A 23,876-nucleotide genomic window follows, 5' to 3' on the forward strand; every position below is an offset into this window, starting at 1 on the left:
TAGTCAACAATGAAAAACCGAACGCGGAAATATGATTGTCATTCATTTATTTGGTTTGTTTTTTTTTGTTTTTGTTATATAAATTACCCTAATAATCATGGTTTTTTTTTATAATTTATATTGACAAAATAAAAACATATTAAATTATTAAATAAAATTAAATAAAAACAATAAAATAGTAAAAAATAAGAGTCAGAGATAGGTAGGGCAACGATTTAAATTGAAATATGTATACATACAAAAAATAAATGTCAAGAGAGTAGGGGGTAACCAACACTAAGAGAAATTCAACTCAATCAGTTGACATAAGCAATTGAGAATTTCTCTCTGGTCCTAATTGCCTTAAGAGTTGTGTATGTGTGTGTGTGTGTGTTTGTCTATTCACTTTTGTGTTTTGGGATCACGATAGATGCCAGTGAAGAGAACAGCATTGACTTTGCTGTCATAGATCAGGAACATGAAAGGATGATTGCACTCTAATTTGGTGGGCTCCACAGGACGTGAAGAACGGAAACTGAAGACAACAGTGGCGGCAGCAGCGGTACTTCCCTCCTCATCCACCTTGATTTTGGCCACATGTTTGGCATCGCCAAACATCAGATTTGTTTCGGCGGAGAAGCCACGTAAATCGGCGCTGTGATCGAACAAAGTGTTAATGCCCAATTTACGCAAGATCTAGGGAGAGAAGAAGAAAAATAGAATATTAGAAAGTTTTATACAAGTCCATTAAAGTTTAAAATAAATGAGAGAGGCAAAGAGAGAAATAGAGAGAAAAATAAAAGTTTAAAATTAGATTTGAAATATATGAGAGTGAGACAAAGGGAAACCAACTGGCAAAACTACTAACTTTTTATACCTATCACCATAGGGGAGGACGCTAATGTAGTTATTCCGATTGTAACACCTGGTAATATTAATCTGCGACCACATTGGGTCGGGTTGATTTGTGTGGATGGAAAAAAATGTTTAATCGTAGAGCAAAATCATAATCTACATAAAATTCTGAGTAAAATTTTCCGAAGAAACCATGGATCTAAATTCAAAACCTAATCCGCGCTTCTTGGACTTGGTTTTTCAAGAAAAGCGCTACAAGTTTTTTGTAAATAAAACAAAAACTGTGTTGTCAATTTCTTGGGGTATAATGGGAGGCGGTCGTTCTTGGCCTTGAGGCCAATCCCCCACCTCCATTCCTTGAGCGATCCTTACGTAGCACATTGTTTCCGTGACAACTTCGCAAGCTGCAGGTGTTGGTCAGCTTAGTCTTCTGGATCGCTGCGACCAATATGCTCTTCCGACTCATAAAGTCCACAATCTCATCGATCTTGCCACGAAGTCCGTTACAGTTTAACTGCAAAAACGATACACTTCCCGGCACTGGCCTAGCATTTTGGGCTGGGATGCTGCCGTTGCGTAAATTGCCGTACGGGAGAGGTCGGTGGGGTCACATAGTCCGACGATGAGGACGCAGAAGGCGACGACGACGACGCTTGTGACCCACTGATGTTCGCACAGCACCTTGCGACATAACCAGTATGATTATACTCCCGTAGTGAAGTGAGGCCAGAGCAAGATCGGAAATGTAACCACTCCATGCACCGGTTACACCTCACCGACCGATGATGGATGCGGTTCTGGCAAACCGAACAGAACCAGGGCCCGGGATTCTTTTCAATCCCGGCACGGACCAGAAGCGTGCGGAGAAGGCACTCCGGTATGTGCCTCTCCCATGACGAAAAAAGACAAACACGTACACTTAGGCGGCAGTCCTTGCCGATGAGGGTTCCATCGGGTCAATCCGGTGCGTACAACCGGCTGCCATGGGATTGGGACCGGAACAAGCTTGCACACATATGAAGTTTGACGACGGTCGCTATGTCCACATACATCATAGGCACACAGTATTCGTGCAAGAGCCGGTGCCGCTCGGCCTCTGCGATTGTCCGCGACTACAGTTACAGCTTCTGTGGACGTGCCCGGTAGCTCGCAGCTAAGCTTCTCGTGACAGTACCCACAGCTGTCCCGTGCCGGACTATCATGATTTCGACAGACGGACGGACGGACATGGCTGGATAAAAATTAAAATATTGAGCTTATACTTGGTGGGCACATAAAAAAATCATTTATTCTATTAATAGGTCTGTTCGCGTACTTTTCCGTTAAAGTTTTTTTTTGCTATTTATTTAAATTAAACAGCTGGTTTTAATAAAACAGCTGTTCAATGCTGCAATTTTCTACTGTTCGATGCTGCAAATATCTGCCTCCAGTAGATATTTGCAAGCTCTCAATTAACAAACTCAAAATTTAGCTTCCTCTCTCGCACTCTACCGCTCTCTTCTACTGGCAAATATTATACGCAAACGAATTGCAGTAACAAATTGTGCAAATTTGCACAAATTTTTGATTACACGAACACACTTAATGTTAACTCTCATCTTCAAATCTCGCTCTCTTTCTCTATTTCTATTTCTCCCTCTCCCTCTCACTTAAAACTAAAACAATTTCCACTCACCGGCACCAATTCCAAATTCTGTTCAAATTCAAATTTCGGCAATGAGATGTCAATCTCCTTGGGTGAGGCATTTTTCAAAGCATTCTCCAATGATTCTGGCTTCAATTTGGTCAAAACATTCTCCAAGGCACCCTCTATGAAGGGAGGCAATATGATAATCATGGATATCTCAGAATCTGCTTCCTCATCCTGCGAGGTCAAATAGGGCATTTGCAAAACATACGCTCCCAAATTGTCATCAACGGCCATATTGAAAGTGCCACGTTTATGCATCATAGACACAAACGAATGTTGGCTGGGTGTGGTGTAGAAAATCTCTTGGGTGGTATCATTGGCATCAAACTTATCCGACCATTGTCCCTTAAAGTAGGCAGCATTGGCCAAAACCATTTGACTTTCACTGCTGACATCGCCGGGGCTTAACATTTCGGGAATTTCATTGCGTGTTATATTGGCAATCCAATTGTTAATCTCCTTGCGCCCCTCTTCGGCCTTATTTCTAAAGTCCAGCGATTCCAATTCATCGATAAAATTCTCCTTCATACATTCGGCCAGGTTGATGCTCTTCTCAAAGTAAATTCTATCGGCAGCACTGAATTCCAAAGGCATTTTCTTGGAGCGAGTATAGCGCATTTGTTTCTCTAGGCGATAGCCTCGGTTGACGTGTTTCTTATTCTTGGCCCATTGCAAACGCAGGGCTTGAACCAATTCTTGTTCAGTTTTGCCATCAGCTCCAAAATAGGCCAACAGTAGGGCATGGAATGTGCTGTAGGGTGAAAAGAAAATGTTTTCATTGGGAGTGGCCTTTTGTATGGCCTCCAGCATGGCTAAGGTGAATTCTGTTTGTCCACGATACAAATCGGCCCGTATGGTTTTTGGTAGTTCCAAAGCATTATTTTCGACCAGACACAGGTTTTCGGCCCAGCCAACTGTCACTGAGACGGTAAAAAGTAGAATACACGTAAAGATCCTCATGGCTGAAAGAGAAACGAAACAATAATTTATGAAAATTTAAGTAAGTTTAGATTTTAATTTTTTATAAAAATGCAGGGAAATACAAATTTTTTGGAATTTGAACAATTTTTTATACAATTTCAAAAACAAGAAATTAAGATAAAAAATTTTCAAAAAAATAATACTTCAGTGTCATGTAGTTTATAGGCCAAAAACGAAATAGTTGTTCTAGCCACCAATTGGTATGTGAAGGTAGAGATCCTCCTCAAGCTCCATAGGTGAGCTAATTCGTTTCGAAAGTCGACTTTGGGATCTCTAACTCGGCTATAACAAGGAAACCCCTTATCATTGAGATTAAATTTGAATCGAACAGCACTAGAGCTGGCAAACTATCGATAAACTCAAAATTCGATATTTACAATAATAAATAACGATTGTATCGATACTATCGTTAATATTCCAAATGAGAAGTAACAATCAGAAGATGGATTTATATAGATGCAATATTAATGCACAGACCGAAAAGTCCATTGGGAGTCATGAGAGAAATAATTGTAAAAACTTTAGCCCAATCGGATAAAAAGTGCGCCATCTATAGGCACATTGTGTCATCTTATATATAAAATTCAATTTGTGTTTGTTTGTTTCTTTGTCGGTTTGTTTGTTTGTTTCGTATCGGATAAAAGGGGCGCCCTCTATAGGCGCAATGCATCATCTTATATATAAAATTAAATTTGTGTTTGTTTGTCGGTTTGTTTGTTTGTTCCGTATAGACTCAAAAACGGCTGAACCGATTACCTTGAAATTTTCGCAGATTGTGTAGGTTGGTCTGGAAGAAAACATAAGCTATATAATTTTTTGATATCGGGAGGGGGGCGGACCCTCCCCCTTACCCCAAAAATACTATCCAAAAATAAAAGTGGGCCGATCGGGACAATATGGGATTCAAATGAAAGGTATTCAAGAGTAGAGTACGAATTTCATAAAGTAGGGTCCAAGTACCTGGGGGGGGCCGCCCCAGCCCCAAAACCCCTTAAAATAGGTTTATTTGACAATCATGACAGTATGGGACTCAAATGAAAGGTATTCGGGAGTAGATTACGAATATGGTCAGGAAGTATAAATGGTCTTTATAATTTATTGATAACGGAAGGGGGCGGACCCTCCACCGTTACCCCAAAAACACTACCCAAAATCAAAAGTGGACTGATATGGACAATATGGGTATCAAATTAAAAGTATGCGAGAGTAGATAACGAATCTGGCATACATATTCATGTTTAAGTATAGGGGGTAACACCCACCCCCACAAAAACGCCCAAAATGGGCACATTAGGTAATCGCGCATATATGGGACTTGGTTTGTTTGTTCCGTATAGACTCAAAAACGGCAGAACCGATTTTCTCAATATTTTCTCATATTGTATAGGTTGGTCTCGAAGGAAACGTAGGCTATACAATTTTCGGTATCGGAAGGGGGACGGGTGAGGGTTAAGCCAAAAACTCAACACAAAATCAAAAGTGGACCGATTGGGACATTAAAGGTATCAAATTAAAATTTGAGTCTAAGTACCCATTGTGCCGCCCCAACCCAAAACTCCCCCAAACAGACATATTGGACGTTTATTTTAATATGGGACTGAAATGAAAGATATTCGGGAGTATATTTCGAATCTGGCATATAAATATGATACTTGGCTGAACCGATTTTCTTAAAATTTCAATAGATTGTGTTCGTTTGTCTGGAAGGAAACATAGGCTATGTAATTTTTAGATATCGGGTAGAGGCGGACTCTCCCCCTTACCCCAAGAACGCCAACCATATCCGAAAGTGGTCCGATGGGCACAATAAGGGTATCAAATGAAAGTTATTGGAAACCGAAAAACGAATACGGTATTAAAATTTGTTTCCAAGTACCCAGTGGGCCCCCCCAACCCCAAAACTTCTCTAAACAAATATATTCGAAGTTTATGTCAATATGGGACTCAAATGAAATGTATTAGGGAGTAGATTACGAATATGACATTAAAAATTGCTTTCAAGTCTAGGTGGCGCTTTTCCTCCTAAAAATACGTCAAATGGGTTATTTGACCCGTTGTGACAACATGGGACTCAAATGAAAGGTATTAGGGAGTAGATTATGAATATGACCTAAAAATTTGCGTTCAAGTCTAGGTGGCGCTTTTGCTCCTAAAGATACGTCAAATGGGTTATTTGACCCATTGTGACAATATGGGACTCAAATGAAAGGTATTTGAGAGTAGAAGACGAATTTGATATCCAATTTTGGAGCCAAGTGTTTTGGTGTACACCCTAAAGCACCACCTAAACTGAACTTCATTTTCGTTGCGTATAAAGAACGAATTTGGTATCTATTTTCAGTGCAAAGTGCCGGTGGCCGCCCCAGCCCCAAAACACCCTCCAAACGGTTCATATTTACCGGCCATGGCAAAATGGGGCTCAACTTAAAGGAAGTGCAGCACGAATTTGATATCCATATTTGAGACGAAATGTCTGAGTTGCCATCCCTCCCCTAAGAACATTACCCTAAGGAAAACCATTACCACCAGGGATAGAGAAGGGGCAAATTCTCACACATCAATGAGTGATTTCCGATTCAAGTTTAAACTCAATGATAAGGGACCTTTTTTTATAGCCGATTCCGAACGGCGCCCGCAGTGCGACATTTCTTTGGGGAAAATTTTTTAAATGGCCATGCATGGCATTTTACCTCGCAAAAGTCGCCAACATAAAGAGGGGATAAACACCGCTTTGTGCGATGTTCTCCCCAGAATTCGAACGCGTTCAGCGTCAAAGATTATAATGGCACGATTCGATATCCGCATTCAGGGCGAAGTGTCCCCACTCTATTAAGCTTTTAGAGGGTTAAAGAAGACGCAGCGGAGCGGGCCCTGTTCGGCTAGTATATTATATATATTTTTATTCATTTTGCAAAAAATTGAACTTTGTCGATAGTATGGATAGGAAAAACATCAATCAATATTCAGACCAAAAAGAAAATATCGATAGAGCCATCGATGTTTGCCAGCTCTAGATAGCACTCATTGATGTATGAATAGTTTGCCCCTATCCCTTAATGGAATGTTCATGGACAAATTAGCATTTGCATATAAACCAAATATTTTCTTTGACATTTTTTCTCTGTGTATATATTTACTTTAAAAATTCCCCACAAATTTATCGATTTATATTAAATGAGCGATCAATCAATAATCGAACCACTGCTCCAAAAAAAAAACGCACACACTTTGCTATTGACCTTGTACCGTGAAGTAAGCTATGTTTGGATTAGTGGAACGTGATTTTAAATTAATTTTTTTTAGATATGCTGGAGTATTGGCGGTCTGGCTATTGGAATAAGATGCATTTGACATGATATGTCTGTGAAGTGAATAAACCCTCTCAGGTTATTTGTGTGTGGGTTGATGTGAAATTCCCCCCAAGAAAAGAAAAAAAAACAAAATCCAGTCATGGGCAGTCATATGTATGGACTTAAGCTAAAAATGTGAGACGTGATTTGAATTGACCTCATCAATACCATAGTGGATAGATATACTGATACGAACAATAAGTTTTTGGCTTGTGGTTTGTTGTTAGCATGATTCGATAGAAATATTAGTAGTTTTTTTGTTTTTTGGATATTACTGACTTTTTTCCTTAGTTAAACAAAAGCTCCTCAACCTTCAATGTGAACTCCCTAGCAGCATTAGAAATATTGCGGAATTCCCTTTGGCTCATCACCATCAGAATCTGAAAGTGTTTCGCAGAATAATTTTAATGTCATACCTAGCTGATGAATGGCAATTATTCCACATCGATTACACACACACATGGGCTGGGAATACTAAATTACTTTTTTTAGTTACTGAAGCACGTTTCTGAATAAATTGTTGTTGTACAGAATTCCCAGTATTAGACCACAAGTGAAAGTTAATTATTCTAATGCATAGGAAGTTTCTTTAATCTTAGATCAACTACCGACAAATAATTGCAACTCATGTGCGTTGATTGTTATGTCAATAGTGGACTTGGTGTAATCTGTCTATAATTTTTATTTAACTGCATAAAATAATGGGAATTGACAGCTTACCGTAGCTGCCAATGATAAATAGAGACTGTAGCTGAATTGTATTCTGAGAAAAATATACAAATTAAATTTAAATTACATTTTGTAAAATTTTTAATTTTCTTTAAATGTAATCTTAAAAAAAGTCTTTCAATTTTTTCTTTTGAGAATATTCCTTTGAACTTTTGTATTTATAGAATACCAGCTAAACGGGACTCCGTTCCGTTGCGCCTTCTTTCAGTCACTAATTCCTTCTATTTGAGATCTGTATTGCCATGGTAGGCTATAAAGTAATAATTGGAGGTGTTTTGGGGTTGGGACGGCCCCTCCGTCTTTTCGCCTCTAACGTGGATGTCAAACTCGTGCTCTACTCCTAAATACCTTAATTTTGAGTCGCATATTACCAGGTTCAATAAATAAGTCCTGTTTGGAGGGTAGGATTGACTCCCGGACGCATAGTCCTGAATGTAAGTATAAGATTCGAACTATACTTCCAAATATCTTTCATCTGAGTCCCATATTGTGGGTAAGGCGGTAGCCCCGTTTTTCCGTTTGTAACACCTAGAAATATTGATGTAGGACCCCTTGACCGTCTTGACATCCTGAGTCGATCTAGCCATGTCATTCCGTCCGTCTGTCGAAATCACGAAAGCGGTAGAACGCGTAAAGCTAGCTGCTTAAAATTTCGCACATATACTTAATATTGTTGTAGGTTGTTGGGGATTGCAAATGGGTCATATCGGTTCTGATTTGCATATAGCTCCCATATAAACCGATCTCCAGATTTGATTTCTTGGGCCCCTGGAAGCCGCAATTTTTGTCCGATTTGGCTGAAATTTTGCACGTAGTGTTCTGTTATGACTTCCACCAGCTATGGCAAGTACCGTCCAAATCGGTCAAGAACCTGTTATAGCTCTCATATAAACCGATCTCCCGATTTGACTTCTTGAGCCCCTGAAAGCCATAATTTTTGTCCGATTTGGCTAAAATTTTGCACGTAGTGTTCTGTTATGACTTCCAACGACTATGTCAAGTAACGTCGAAATCGGTCAAGAACCTGTTATAGCTCTCATATAAACCGATCTCCCGATTTGACTTCTTGATCCCCTGGAAGCCTCAATTTTCATCCGATTTGGCTGAAATTTTGCATGAAGTGTTCTGTAATGACTGTGCCAAGTACGGATTTGACTTCTTGATCCCCTCAATTTTCATCCGATTTGACTGAAATTTTGCTTGAAATGTTCTGTTATGACTTCCAACAACTGTGCCAAGTACGGTTCACATCGGTCAAGAACCTGATATAGCTCCCATCTGGGGTCTTGACTTCTTGATCCCCTAGAATCCACTATTTTCATCCGATTGCCAAATACGATCCTATGCCAAGTACCAAATCGGTCAAGAACCTGTTTTAGCTCTCATATAAACCGATATCCCGATTTGACTTCTTGATCCCCTGGAAGCCTCAATTTTCATCCGATTTGGCTGAAATTTTGCATGAAGTGTTCTGTAATGACTGTGTCAAGTACGGTTCACATCGGTCAAGAACCTGATATCTAGAATCCACAATTTTCATCCCATTTGGCATATAGTGTTCCGTTATGACTTCCAACAACTGTGCCAAGTAACGTCCAAATCGGTCAAGAACCTGTTATAGCCCTCATATAAACCGATCTCCCGATTTGAATTCTTGAGCCCTTGGAAGCCCCAAATTTCGTCCGATTTAGTTTAAATTTTGCACATAATGTTCTGTTTTGACTTCCAACAACTGTGCCAAGTACGGTTCGAATCGGTCTATAACCTGATATAACTCCCATATAAACCGATCTCTAGATTTGACTTCTAGAGCCCTTGGATACCGCAATTTTTGTCCGATTTGGCTGAAATTTTGCACATAGTGTTGTGTTTGGACTCTCAATAACTGTGCCAAGTACGGTCCAAATCGGTCTATAACCAGATATGCTCTCATATTTTAGCAGAATCCTGGTGGTGGGTTCCCAAGATACGGCCCGGCCGAACTTAGCACGCTTTTACTTGATGGTTTTAGGTTACTATTAGAGTACAAACAAAATTTCGCTGGAATCGCCCCATAACCTTCTAGATCTGGCGTTTTTTAAAATTAAGGTAAGGGGGAAGGATATCGAACAATTCAACATACTATTTTAAAATTTATGAACTTAGTAGTTAAACACTCAAAACATTGATATTAAATAAAATTGACAAAAATTTCCAACTTTAAGCTTCTTTATATTTCATTATTTTATCATCTGGCAACGCAACCATAGTTGAGTTGCCATCCTAATCGACCCCTAAGTACCCCATTTAAACGGTTGGACCATTCTACAACATCTGCGAAAATTTCAAGAAAATCGGTTCATCCGTTTTTGGGTCTATACAGAACAAGCCCATGCAGAACATACACGGCCTAAGTATCTGGACCCAATTTTTAAAGTCATATTCGTACTCTACTCCCGAATATAAGTACCCTATTGTTCCGATCGGTCTACTTTTGATTTTAGACCGTACTTTAGGGGCAGTTTTGGGCTTGGGGCGATCACTTAGGTTCTTGAACTCAATTTTTAGTATCACATTCATATTTTACCCCAGAACACCTTTCATTTGAGTCTCATATTGTCCCAATCGGTCTACTTTTGATTTCGGGCAGCACTTTATGAGACAGTTTTGCGCTTGGGGGAGGCACCTAGGCTCTTGAACTGAAGTTTTAGTATCACATTCTTAATTTACTCCGGAATACCTTTCATTTGAGTCCCATATTGTCCCAATCGTTCCCCTTTTGATTTCGAGCGTTTTTTTTTGGGTGGTTTTGGTCATAGGTACTTGGACCCAATTTTTTAAATCATATTGATATTCTACTCTCGAATATATTTCATTCAATTTTGCCCATATTGCCCAGATCGGTCCACTTTTGATTTTGGGCGGTGCAGCTGGGGTAAGGGGGAGGGTCAGCCCCGCCTCCGATATAAAAAATTATATAGCCTATTGCTTCTTCCAGATCAACCTACACAAATCGGTTCAGCCGTTTTTGATTCTATAAGGAACAAACATTCATTTCTATTAAATACCCAGCAGTCCAAACGTCTACCATGACAATGTCTTCAAAGACTTATTTAAAACGATTTGAATTTTCTCACCGATATAAAATTATGTTATAAAATTTTATTGTCGACGAATTCACTAACCATGTTCACAAACAAGTCAGCACAATTTCTTTTTATTGGAAAGTTTAAAATTTAAATTTTTTTCTTCGAAAAAACAGACGCTCTCTAAAGGACAAAGTAACAGACCCATCACTTAAATTATCATGAGACATGATGACTAGTGTTGCCGCTTAAAAAAAATATTTCCCACCGAAATTTAATTAAAAGTACTACCTAGCCAAAAATGCAATATATATTTTTATGCCTACCATCCAGGAGTTGGGCATTTTGCCATTCCATTTATTTGCAAGACATCAAATCATACATTTTCAACCCTACAAAGTATGCGCACCAGATCCTTGTTATATTCATAAACGTGCCGAGTTTGAATAAAGCGAACTAAGGGTTTGAGAGTTGCATGGACCCCTCAACTTCTGAGTATGGGCCAGATCTGACCATATTTGTATGCAGCTGCAATATAGCCCAGTTCTCCGATTGAAGGGATTGAACGTGCCCAGAATTTACTAAATTTGAAAGAAATCCCTTAACACTCGTGCCAGTTATAGTCAATATCAGAGCTTACATCGAACGAAAAATTGATACCAACGGTATTGATAGTAAAGTAATACCAAAATGTTACCGTATGGTATGGATGATGTGAAGCATACCATACGGTATTTTGTGGTATTAATTTACTGTGTTACTGTATTATCGATACCATTGATACCATAGGTATCAATTTTTATTTCGGTGTACGCCCTTTTTCTTGAAGTTTGAAGCAGTGAGACCTTTGTAACAGAATTTGGCTCCTCAACATCCATAGTTTTATTCTGCACTCTTAACGAATACATAGAAACGACAAGAAGTGAAATAATTTTGAGTTATCCCCGGCGATTTTTTCAGTAAATAACTTGGTACTTATATGTTGGAAAAACCTATCAATTTTGGTAGGGATATACCAAAAACGGTAACACTGATGGTGACATGTTCGTTCACAATGTCGCTTAAAATGTCATGCATGATTTCCGCGACAACTATATGAAAATGTCACCTATGATTTGTATGAGCTGTCGGCTATATGTCTTCAGCGATTTAATTGATGACGCGCCCTGCGGGTATAGATACGATTTCTATGTAATTTTTCATCTATTCGGTTTCAAAATACAGCTTAAGCATTTAGACGAATGTAACTTTTGTTGTACCTACCTAACTAAACTTTCGCTCTGTTTTTAAATGAAAAAAAAACAAAAAACCATTACAAATGCAAAAATACTGCGCAAAATCATGGTTGTTCTCATTGTGATGAAAACAATAATTGGCCAAACAACTCTTCCGGCTAATAATTATGGTATAAAACTAACATACATACATACTAGCATGTGTTTGTGTGTCTGCATCTACATTTTTATGTACCTACTTCCTTTTTTTAAGTTGACCCCCTGTTAACATTTTTTATTTAATCTTTTTGTTTTCATGCTTAAACTTTCTCATTTTTCCCATTATGGCATTTTAACACTGGTTACGCTTGAATTTAAACTTTAAACCAAGCGCGAACAAAAAAAAGCGCATTTCCTATCTACCAAACTCCAAAGAAAAAAACCCAAACCATGGATGCCTTACTGCTGCTCATGCGTACCCACACACCCGTAATGCCGGCAAACTAGTCTGTCTAGCGGATGGTTGACGGTGAGTCATCACCCTCAAAAATCTCATGGACGAATGCAGACGAAAATAAAATTTCAGACAGAAAAGCCCAACACCTCCAAACCAGCGACAAAACAAATGCAAATAAATTTCAACAATTAGACCTTAAAGTCAACAAATAAATTGCGTAATCGCAAAAGCAGCAACAACACCATCTACAATAGCTAAAAAAAGTGTAAGCTGTCAAACTGGGCTACTTTTGCACAACTCACAAAGAGCGGCTGTTAGCTACAACAAAGCATTGCATATGTGTGCCTAAATGTCACTCACATCTTCATCATCATCATGAAAAGCAACAACAACAACAACAACCTCACAATTCCATTGAATTACGCAAAAGCAACTAAAGTTGGAATTTTAAGCATGCCAGAAGGAGGTTATCATTGATAATTGGTAAGTCCACAAAAAAGCGATTTTATGATTCATTCATTGTTTATTATAGGTAGTCAATACTAACAAAAGAGCTGTTATAACAGTAATAAGTAGCTCTCTTTTTGATAAATTTTGTGTTGACACCACTTACGCAAATCCTTGGGGTCTTTAGCAATTGCTTCAAGGCAAATATTTTTATTTTTAAATTGAACTCAATTCAAGTTGTAAGTCATTGTAATGTGCTAAATGTGACAAAAGTATAATCTTTACATTGCATTACATTGTAATATATTTTCAATTATTTATTGGTAACCACTTCAGTGTTGTTACCAACTGCGAAAAATACTTTTCTAAAGTACTGATGCAGAACAAAGAGAACTAAGTATAAGAGATTTATTTTGTAGTGGTTTATTGAACAATTTGATGTTTTGAAAATTTAGGTTAAAATTTTATACTTTTTATTCCCACCACCACCGTAGGATAGAGGATATATTCATTTAGTCACTCCGTTTGCAACACATCGAAATATCAATTTCCGACCCTACAAAGTATATATGTATATTTCGGATCGTCGTAAAATTTCAAGACGAATTAACGATGTCCGTGTGTCTGTCCGTCCGTCTGTTGTAATCACTCTACAGCCTTCAAAAATGGAGATATTGAGCTGAAATTTGGCACAGATACCCCTTTTTGATGCACGTTCTTGAACAGGCCAAATTGGACCATATGTGGATATGGCTGCTATATAGACCGATCTGCCGATAAAGGCTCTAATGCCCATAAATGCTTTATTTTTCATTCTATTTCGCTGAAATTAGAAACAGTGAGTAGTTTAAGGCTTCCCGGCATCCGACCCAAATATGGTTCAGTTCGGACTATATTTAGATATAGCTGCCTTTTATATATTTGCCGATAAAGGGTTTGAAGGCTATAAAAGGTCTATTTATTACCCGATTTCAAATTTGAAACAGTGGGTTATTTTAAGCCTCCCGATATCTAACGTAAATATGGATAAAATCGGACTATGTTTAGATATAGCTGCCATATGGACCGATCTTGCCGGTAAAGGGTCTGAAGCCCATTAAAGCTTAATTTATTACCCAATTTCGCTTAAATTTGAAAGAGTGGGTTATTTTAGGTCTTCCGACATCTGATCTTAACATGGTCCAGATCGGACTATATTCAGATATAGCTGCCGTACAGACCGATCTCCCGATAAAAGGTCTGAAACCCATAAAAGCTTTATTTTTTTAACCGATTTCGCTGAAATTTGAAACAATGACTATTTTTACGCTTCCCAACATTCGACTGTCATAAAGACCGATATGCCGGCTAAGGGTCTGAAGCTCATAAAAGCTTTATTTATTACCCGAAATTCAACAGTGATTTATATTTATTAGACCACTCAATGTCCGTTCCGAATTTGGGTGTATAAGGTATCCAATTTTCACCGGATTGTGACGATATGGGAATTACATATATATCCGAGGTGGTGGGCCTTTTTACTTGTTTTTATTGCCTCAACATGTTCCGATATTTAATTTTTCGTCCAATAATGCAGACATGTGCCGCAAAATCCCGCCTTTGTAGAAAAGAGCAAAATAGTAGATAATTTTTTATGAGTTAAGTTTTTCCGGTTGGCAGCAGACTTTTAACTTTTAACAGTAAGTTGACACCAAGTTGAATTGGACTAACCACATAAATCGAGCTTCCGGCAAAATTCATGGCATGTTGAGAAACCTATGGAAATTACGTACATCGACTCCTCAAGATATTCGCTTATTGCTTGCTAAAACGTATTTAATCCCAACGCTTCTCTATGGATGTGAAGTTTTTGCATGCTGCGGTTATAATGACACAAGGACACTTAATGTTGCCTATAATAATATTGCAAGATATGTCTTTAACAAAGGAAGAAGGGAAAGAATTTCGGAGTTTTCATACCAAATTTTTAATGTCCAATTTGACAACTATCTTAAAATCAAATGTCTATTACAACTGCATAAAATAATTTATACACAAGTACCTCCTTATCTGTACAATCGTTTACAGTTCGCAAGATCCAATAGAGGAAAAAAACTAATTCTACCCAGATTTAGAAAACTTTCTTCAGAACGACAATTCTACATAGGCACACCACGTCTTTGGAACTCGCTCCCCAATAATATTCAATTGTTAAGCAATGCTTCCGCCTTTAAAACTGAACTTTTTAAATTTTATGCTTGATTTATATAATCGTTTTTCATATTCAACCTATATAATGTTAATTCTTACCATAATTACTCTATAATTATTCTTTAAGTATCGTTTGCATTTTTTGTGTGTTCACTTTTAATTCTAGTACAGTCAATTATAAGATATTTCATCTTGTTGTACTAGTAATGTCAATAAATAAATCAAATCAAATCAGCACTGGTTGTGAAAGTAAAAGTGCAAAGAGGATGAGAAAAAGAGAAGCATTTTTGTCATCTCAAAACTTTACATCAAATCTCAAGCTTATAGGTGTCAGTAATTATTTTATTTTTCTTCAAAACAAGCAAATTTTAACCATGAACATTCCACTAAGGAACAGGGGCAAACTTCTCACGTATCAATGAGTGCAGTCCGATTCAAGTTCTGTCATAGCCAATAAATGTAAAGTAAGTACATTGTCGCAAAAGTATACCATGTTTTGTCAGATATTCAAATGAGTTTAAAAAGAATTGTTTGTCGGATTTTGATGATACTTTAAAAGATATCGCGCATAAGAAATGCAGAGTTAATATGTTTTTAGGTCCACTTTTATTCATTTATTAAATATACTGTCCTTAACCTTTCAACTTTACAACTGATGCAGCCTAATTTAAACAATTACCTTTAGCACACTCACTCCTATTGCTTTATCAAATTGAGACTAACGGTTTGTATTCTTTCCAGTCTCATTTCGTTTCATTATTGTTCGACATTATCTCATTTAAGTGCTGGTATTTCCAGTGTCATTATTTAATTTAAGTGTTAAAATCTCATTCGTTATTGTGAACAATTCAATGCAAAACTTTATGGCATTACTTGAAACAAGTAAAAACAAAGCAAATAGGAATTTTTCCTTATTGAAAGTACAATAATTAATAGTGAGTTATTGAAAATTTTTAAATATTTTTGCACTAGATAAGTAGTAGGCCATTGACAATTGCAGTGTAAAGGGTTGTAACGACTATAGCTTAGTTTTGAATAATGACACCATATGTTTAGTAAACGGCGATAGCAAAAGGCCATAAGATTAGCCTCTTAGCTAATCGGGTATAGCATTTTTCACCCTACCAACTAAGCGAGAAAATACGCTTAATGGGAAAATAAAACACCTTTAAAGTTAAATTTAAATGGAAAAATTTTCAATTTTTAAAGTTTACATTGAAATTTTTATGATCTGGATTTAACTAAATCCAAAAACAAATCCTGTCCGTTTACTTTGGGTTTTTTGGGGTTTAAGTGGCATACACAAGTTCTTGAAAACAGTTGCATATTTTGGTACTTTTATCGATAATCCAGCCATGAAATCGGGTTTATTCCTGCAAACATGGGATTTATTTTTGTATGGTTAAACCTGCGAAAAACACAGGATTTAGCACTTAAATCTCAAAATGGCCATAAATACGGATTCAGTGACCAATGTAAGTGAGTCTAAGTGAGCCTGATTACATACAGATATAATCAAATCTAATCTTATCATAACCCCTTTAACATCTAATCTTACACACTTCGTCTACCACGCACAACTTAACAGTATAAACTTTCTTTTGGCGCCCACTGTTCTCTTCTTACAATTCAACTGCATGTCCAATGATCAACTGATGAATGTTGTTTGGCTAAAAAGAGAATGCAACAAAATAAGTTGAAAGAGCGCACGAACAAAAGAGAGCAAATTGAGACGTCTTTACAAAAACAAGCTTTTGCTTGGTTTTGATTGTAGGTTTACCCGTATAAGGTAATTACCTTAACAAACAGCAAGCAGTCCGTCCGACTCAAAGTTTAAGCTTGCGTCATAAAAACCGAATCATTGTTTGTTGGGGTTTTCCCATAAATATGTATGAGCATGAGTGGCGCGTACACACACACATTGATATCAACAGATGGTTGAGAAAAAAGAAGAGCCAATTACAAAACTCAACCACTTATTACACAGTTGTAAAGAAACTTAAATAGAGATTACACATATGGAGGTTTAACAAAGAAAACTCTTTTTATAAAATAGGTCAAGCTTTTGCATATCAGTGGTATAAAATGGTAAGAAATGAATAAAAAAATACGCTGGTGAGTGTAGTTATAGCCGAAAACTCACCAAGTTTTTGGGTAAAGTATCAAGTTTTCACTGAATGTCAGAAATTGGAGCGCAGAAAATCGAGGCGATTTTTACTATAAACGCGTTTAATAGAGAAGTGTAGCGTAGGTGTTGTAACACTGTTTAACATTTCACTTATTTTTATTTACATTTTATATTGTAATTTTGAGCTTGAAACCGTATTTATAATTATTATGAAGAGATTAATGACGTACTCACATACATATATATATATAAGTGTGTGTTTAAAGATTGTACTCAACTCATGGCAATAATTATTTGCGGTCGGCTTATAGACCAGTGGTGCCAATCTAGCTGATTTTTTCTCGAATTATTTTTTAGAACTTATGGTGAAATGTGGGGAAAATAATGATAGGTTGGGGCATTTCCTATATCATCCCCTGGCTTTCGCGGCTAACAGACACCGGTACTTAAGTGGGGACACGATACCAGACATGAACCAACTTGGGGGAAGTGGTATGGAAAACAATTAAGGATTTTGTAAGAAGCACGGAATTCCTAACTTAAAATTTTCTTTTTCTAGGTTACCTTTTATTTCTTTTAGTTTTTAGAGCGCAAAACAAGCCGATTACTGGCTAAGGTGTATGTCCATAGTGGCATGAGGCGGATGAATATCTGCAACCTCTTTTTAACCCAACCTAGCCTAATAGTGATCTCGGTTAAGCATAAAAGCCAAGCATTTTTTTTGACATGTTGCACTGAAATCAAAATTTTGTGTTCGTTTGTCCAAAAAAAAAATGTAATCCCACCACCGGTTGTAGTTTTCGTTTGTAATGGTGTTGCCTTCAGAGAGTGGAAAAATGTTCCATTTCTTACACCGTTCCAAGTCTACGGTGGAGAATGTCGCACTTAAACTTATAAAAAATAAATATATAAAATGGAAAAAGTGAAAGCGTTTGATTTAGCTAACGGCATATTAGATGCATTGCTAGAAAATTCCTTCATCCGAAGATGAGGATGCGATTTTTAGCATATTATTTGACCGAAATGACAACGTATGGACATGTGAACATATTTCATGGAAAATGCAAAAAGTGTAACACTATGAGAGGGTTGGGGCGACATTTGCAAAATGTTGTCCCGTATAAGTGCAACATTAGAAATCACCATAAGCTCTTGACTTAATTTTCTATAAACTATTCGATTTTAAAAAAATTTATGTGAATATGTAATTTGGCAAAACTTTCTGGCGAAAAATATAAATATATTGTTTTTCGAAAATGTTAACGCTAATTTAAAAAAAAATCACGAAATTTTCGTTGAAGACCAAACTTAAACATAACATATAAGAAACCATTAAGATTTTCTACGAATAAAATTTTTTTTATAAATTTCTATGAAAATCAAATTTAACCAAAATATTCTGTGACGACAAATTTTTCTTTTAAATGATAATTTGATAAAATTTAACGATACTAATAACAAATAAGAGCGTGCTAAGTTCGGTCGGACCGAATCTTAAATACCCTCCACCATGGATCGCATTTGTCGAGTTCTTTGCGAGGTATCTCTTTTTAGGCGAACAAAGAATAATGAATAAGAACTGTTATGCTATTGGAGCTATATCAAATTATAGTCCGATTCGAACTATTAATGAATTGAATGCTGAACATTGTAGAAAGCATTGGGTAATATTTCAGTCAATTTGTATGAGAATTGCGCCTTGTAGGGGCTTAAGAAGCATAATCGGGAGATCGGTAGCTCGATTCAGACCACATTAGACACGTATGTTGAAGGTCATGGGAGAAGCCGTTGTACAGAATTCTGCCAAATCGGATGAGAATTGCGCCCTCTAAAGGCTTAAGAAGTCAAGATCCCAGATCGGTTTATATGGCAGCTACACCAGGTTATAGACCGATTTAAACCATACTTAGCACAGTTGTAGGAAGTGATACCAAAACATCTCATGCAAAATTTCAGTCAAATCGGATTGCAGTCAAATTCAGTCAAATCGAATTGCGCCCTCTAGAGGCTCAATAAGTCAAGAACCAAGATCGGTTTACATGGCAGCTATATCAAAACATGGATCGATTTGGCCCATTTACAATCCCAACCGACCTACACTACACCTCATGCAAAATTTTAGTCAAATCGGACGAGAATTGCGCTCTCTAGAGGCTCAATAAGTCAAGACCCAAGATCGGTTTACATGGCAGCTATATCAAAACATGGATCGATTTGGCCCATTTACAATCCCAACCGACCTACACTAATAAAAAGATGACCCAAGATCGGTTGCCACGTAAGCTATAACAAAACATGGATCGATTTGGCCCATTTAAAATCCTAACGGATCTACACTAATAAGAATTATTTGTGCAAAATTTCAAGCGCTTGGCTTTACTCCTTCGAAAGCTAGCGTGCTTTCGACAGACAGACGGAGAGATGCGTCTCGCATATTTCGAGGTCCCCCATCCTATGGTGGAGGGTATAAAAATAAAAAAATCAGTTTTTAGAGAAATTTCCCACAAGAATTAAATATTAAATTTTTTTTAAGAAAAAAAGTTTGAAAACTTTCAACAAAAATCAAAATTTTCTTAAAATTTCTTTAATTTTGTGGAAATTTCTTAAATTTTGTGGAAATTACTATGAAATTAAAATTTAAAGAAAAGTTTTTGTGAATTCAAATTTGTGAAGAAATTTGAAATGTTGACGAAATTTAGCAATATTTAAAAAAATAAGTTGATAAGAATTAGATTTTTTCTAAGAATTTAAAAAATATATCCCTGTGGCGCTATTTTGTTCTTATCTCATAAAATAAATAAATATTATTTTTTTTTTCATACCTATATTGTCTAGGTTAGAGGATTCATAATCACAAAACTTTCTTCAAAAGGTACTTCCCGGGTCAAATTTTTGACATATTTGTAATCTACTCGTTAATACTATTCGTTTCATGTCCTATATTTGCAAACTTCCCATCGAGTGGGATTTTAGTCACTCGGAGGTTCCACGGACCTTTATCCCGGAAACGAACTTCAGATTCGTGTTCCTGGGCCCAAACCACATCTGCAAATGCAAATTTGCCCCATGAATATTCCATTAAGGAACATGGGCAAATTTTTCACATATCGTTTAGTGATAGCCGATTCAATTTTTGCCTCAATGATAAGGGCCTCCTTTTTATAGCCGAGTACGAACCAGGGCTGAGGAGTCGAGTTTTAAAGGCCGGAGTCAGACTTTGGTTCGGAGCTGAGCACGCTTGCCTCAACTTCGCACCGCTCTCCGACTTTGGCTAATTACTCCTGGCCGCAGCCCTGGTCCGAACTGCGTACCGCAGTGCGACACCTCTTTGGGGAGAAGTTTTTACATGACATAGTACCTCACTAATGTTGCCAGCATTAGGAAGGGGATAAACACCGATAACATTTTTCTCTGATGTTCTCGAACCCAAGCGTTCAGCTTCATAGGCGTACATGCCTCCCACCTAGACTCCGCAGCCCTGGTCCGAATGGCGTACCGCATTGCGGCACCTCTTTGGGGAGAAGTTTTTACATGGCATAGTACCTCACAAATGTTGCCAGCATTAGGAAGAGGATAAACACCGATAACATTTTTCTCTAATTTTGTCGTACCCAGACGTTCAGTTTCATAGGCGTACATTTCTCCCACTCACATCTACATACCAAATATCAACGAAATCAGAGGTGCGCCCAATAAACGTTTTTAAGTTTTTTTTCGAAAATTTCTATAGAAAACATATTTGTCCAAAACCAATTTTGATTTTCTGTAAAATTTTCTATAAAAATCTTAATTTACAAAAATTTTCTATTAAATTAAAATTTTGAGGAAATTAAAAAAAAAACTAAATTTTCTTAAAAAAGTTAAATTTTAATAAAAGTTCCTATTAGAGGTGTCCACGTGAGTAGTCGTATCACGCGTGAGTCCCGTGATTTGTAAGTGAGATCAAAATCTAATCACGTAGCCGTGCGTCAGCGTGATTGAATTAAAATTCTTCTTCGTGCGTGAATCACGACTTACAAAGCTAATCACGACTCACGAGAAAATCACAAACCATGAGATAGATGTCACGGCTCTTAAAAAAATTAGGACTTGGTATCGGGTTGATATTTATTCTGCTTTCGGAAACTTGTTTAATTGTTTCGAGAGTGAAATTTGAAAACAATCAAATGTTTTTGTTTCCATACCAAAACACGTTATTGTTTTGTATATTTTTTTTTCGGAAATTAATAAAAAGAACTAATCATTTAAACCAATAAAATATAAAAAATTGAAGCCGACAATGGTAGCCTTAATGGTTTTGAAGGGTTGCTAATATAATTTTGTATGCCATTTTATTCACTATAAGCAGAGTTTCGCCTATTTTCTCCTACGTTATCGCCGACGTTTGTATGAAAAAAATATTTTTCGTTTCATGGTTAAATATTTTTTCAATCGTGATTCGCAAGTTTTTCGTAAGTCGTAATTTTTTTCGTGAGTCGTGCGTGAGTAAAATTTTTGTCTCGTGAGCGTGAATAATTTTTTGCCTGAATGAAAAATCAATCACGTGCACATCTGCAGTTCCTATTAAATTCCTTTGCCGAGTTGGTAGCGTGCTCAGTATATTAGTTTGGCGGTCATGGGTTTGATTTCTACAAAGTCTTTGGTCTACTAAAATTGTGTAAATCTGATGGCAGGCAGCCACTATAACCTAACCTATTTATAAAAGAAAAAAATGTTTGCGGCAACACTTATCACCACAACAAATTTTTGGTGTTGGTGGTAACGATCCAACAGCAAACCTCAACTTAGTGGAATTAACCACAAACTGAGAAAAAATTACATTTTATTTACCAAACAGCAACACAAACCAACACATGCACATGTAAAGTAGCGGGTCTGGCTGGCTCAACACAATTTACTACACTTTGCTTTCGACGACAACAGCCTTATTTTGTTTTGTTGCCTAAAAGCCATTGCTATATAAAAATAATAAAAAATAAAAAAAAAATTACAAAAATTGCGAAATTTACTTTTTTTCTTCTCTGCGAATCGGTTTGCAGCTACGTCTTTTGTACTCCCGACAATGTTTATTTTGAGGATTGTGGTGGGTATTTTACGCGATGATGATATAAGCACACGATCGAGAGCTCCGTTAAACCGGTCCGCGTACAATGATTTTTTCTCCTTTTTGTTCAATTGCAAAAAAAAGCAGCAAACAATCAAAATGACTATGTGAAACACAACACTCACAAAAATACTTTAACACAAAACAAAGTTAGTGATTGATAACAGAGATTTGTTGGGTTAACACTCAAAGAGGAGACGAGACCTCGGACAACAACAACGCAGTTGCTCGAAAATTGTTTAAAAAGAAATTACTTTGCCGCTTATACTATTTGTCTAGTCGACCAATCGCGCTTAACTAAAATCACGGTGGTGGATCAATGTCCGAGGTAAGCATTAAGCTTTGTTTTTACCGGTGTGGCCAGATTTGTGCATTGTGATTTTGAATAAACCAAACCAAAGCAAAGCTTAAACTTTAATCATGTGTGTTGGTGGTAAGCTTTGAGCAAATGTTAACATAATGCGTTTCGGCAAGGTGTTGCCACATAACGGTTCCCTTACAGTTAGTAATTGGTGATGCTTAACCTATAGGTATTGTTAATTTGCCCTAAACTCTTTTCAAGTGGTTTGCCGCGCCTATCAATAACTGTAAAGAGAATTGTAATAACAGAGACATTTTTGTGCTCTCAAAATTTGGCAGCAAATGTCAAGCTTATATGTAGGTGCAAAGTGGACTGAAATAACATAAATTTTTGTGCTCTCAAAATTTGGAGCAAATGTCAAGCTTATAGGTGTCGGTAATTATTTTATTTTTCATCAAAGCAAGCAGCTCTGCCAAAAAAAAATTTAAAAAGTCAAATTTACAGCAAAATGGAAAGAAATAAAGATACACACATTGGAAGCTACTACGACTGCCGAAACCCTAGATACATGCCATAGTTTCATTCACGGAAAGGAAATAATGCATATTTAGAAAATGCAAAGGACGTAAACTGCATACCACCGAGAGCAGAATTTCGCTATATTCCATATTCACAAGCGCCACCAACCAGTCTATGTGCGAAGTTCAAATTCGTCATGTATTTTTATTTATACATAGTTACATAGATAACTGTTTTGGTAGGGATAACAAAATTTTTTTAAACATGAAGACTCCTTCAAAGTATTTCTCCTTTCTTTTTTATACCCTCCGCCATAGGATGGGGGTATACTAATTTCGTCATTCTGTTTGTAACTCCTCGAAATACTCGTCTAAGACCCCATAAGTCAATCTAGCCATGTCCATCCGTCTGTCTGTTGAAAGCACGTTAACTTTCGAAAGAGTAAAGCTAGCCGCTTGAAATTTTGCACAAATACTTTTATTAGTTTAGGTCGGTTGGGAGAGTAAATGGCTCATCCTATATCGGTCCATAATTTGATATATTGTAGCTGCCATTTGAACCGATCTTGGATCTTGACTTCTTGAGCCTCTAGAGGGCGCAATTCTCATCCGATTTGGCTGAACAACTGTGTTAAGTATGGTTCAAATCGGTTCATAACCTGGTGTTGCTGCCATATAAACCGATCTTGGATCTTGATTTCTTGAGCCGCTAGAGGGCGCAATTATAGTCCGATTTGGCTGAAAGTTTGCATGAGATGTTTTGCTGTTACTTCCAAGAACTGTGCTTAGTATGGTTTAAATCGGTTCATAGCCTGGTATAGCTGCCATATAAACCGATCTTGGATCTTGACTTCTTGAGCCTCTAGAG

At 37.1% G+C, this 23,876-nt stretch overlaps 2 protein-coding genes across 4 annotated transcripts in view; one reads left to right on the top strand and one right to left on the bottom strand.

The window, feature by feature from the left end:
• Positions 1 to 30: 30 nt before the first annotated feature.
• On the bottom strand, positions 31 to 22,486 carry LOC106083516 (serine protease inhibitor 88Ea). 3 transcript variants are annotated; one of them, XM_059364009.1, is made up of 3 exons: positions 22,095 to 22,486; positions 2,510 to 3,486; positions 31 to 675 (listed from the first exon to the last, which is right to left on the bottom strand). In XM_059364009.1, the coding sequence occupies exons 2-3, from the start codon at positions 3,482 to 3,484 to the stop codon at positions 382 to 384; spliced, it is 1,269 nt and encodes a 422-aa protein (XP_059219992.1). In that variant the 5' UTR covers positions 3,485 to 3,486; positions 22,095 to 22,486; the 3' UTR covers positions 31 to 381. The 3 variants fall into 3 exon arrangements, with proteins under 3 accessions (XP_059219992.1, XP_059219995.1, XP_059219993.1); XM_059364012.1 differs by lacking the exon at positions 22,095 to 22,486 and adding an exon at positions 16,584 to 16,589; XM_059364010.1 differs by lacking the exon at positions 22,095 to 22,486 and adding an exon at positions 16,536 to 16,584.
• Positions 12,737 to 23,876, top strand: part of LOC106083493 (neurofibromin) — a 91,143-nt gene continuing 80,003 nt past the window's right edge. The window contains exon 1 of the mRNA XM_013246582.2: positions 12,737 to 12,803. The gene's annotated coding sequence lies outside the window, so the exon portion shown is untranslated. The remainder of the gene's footprint in view (positions 12,804 to 23,876) is intronic.

This window comes from Stomoxys calcitrans, chromosome 2, assembly GCF_963082655.1.
Source record: "Stomoxys calcitrans chromosome 2, idStoCalc2.1, whole genome shotgun sequence".
NCBI classification, from domain to species: domain Eukaryota; kingdom Metazoa; phylum Arthropoda; class Insecta; order Diptera; family Muscidae; genus Stomoxys; species Stomoxys calcitrans.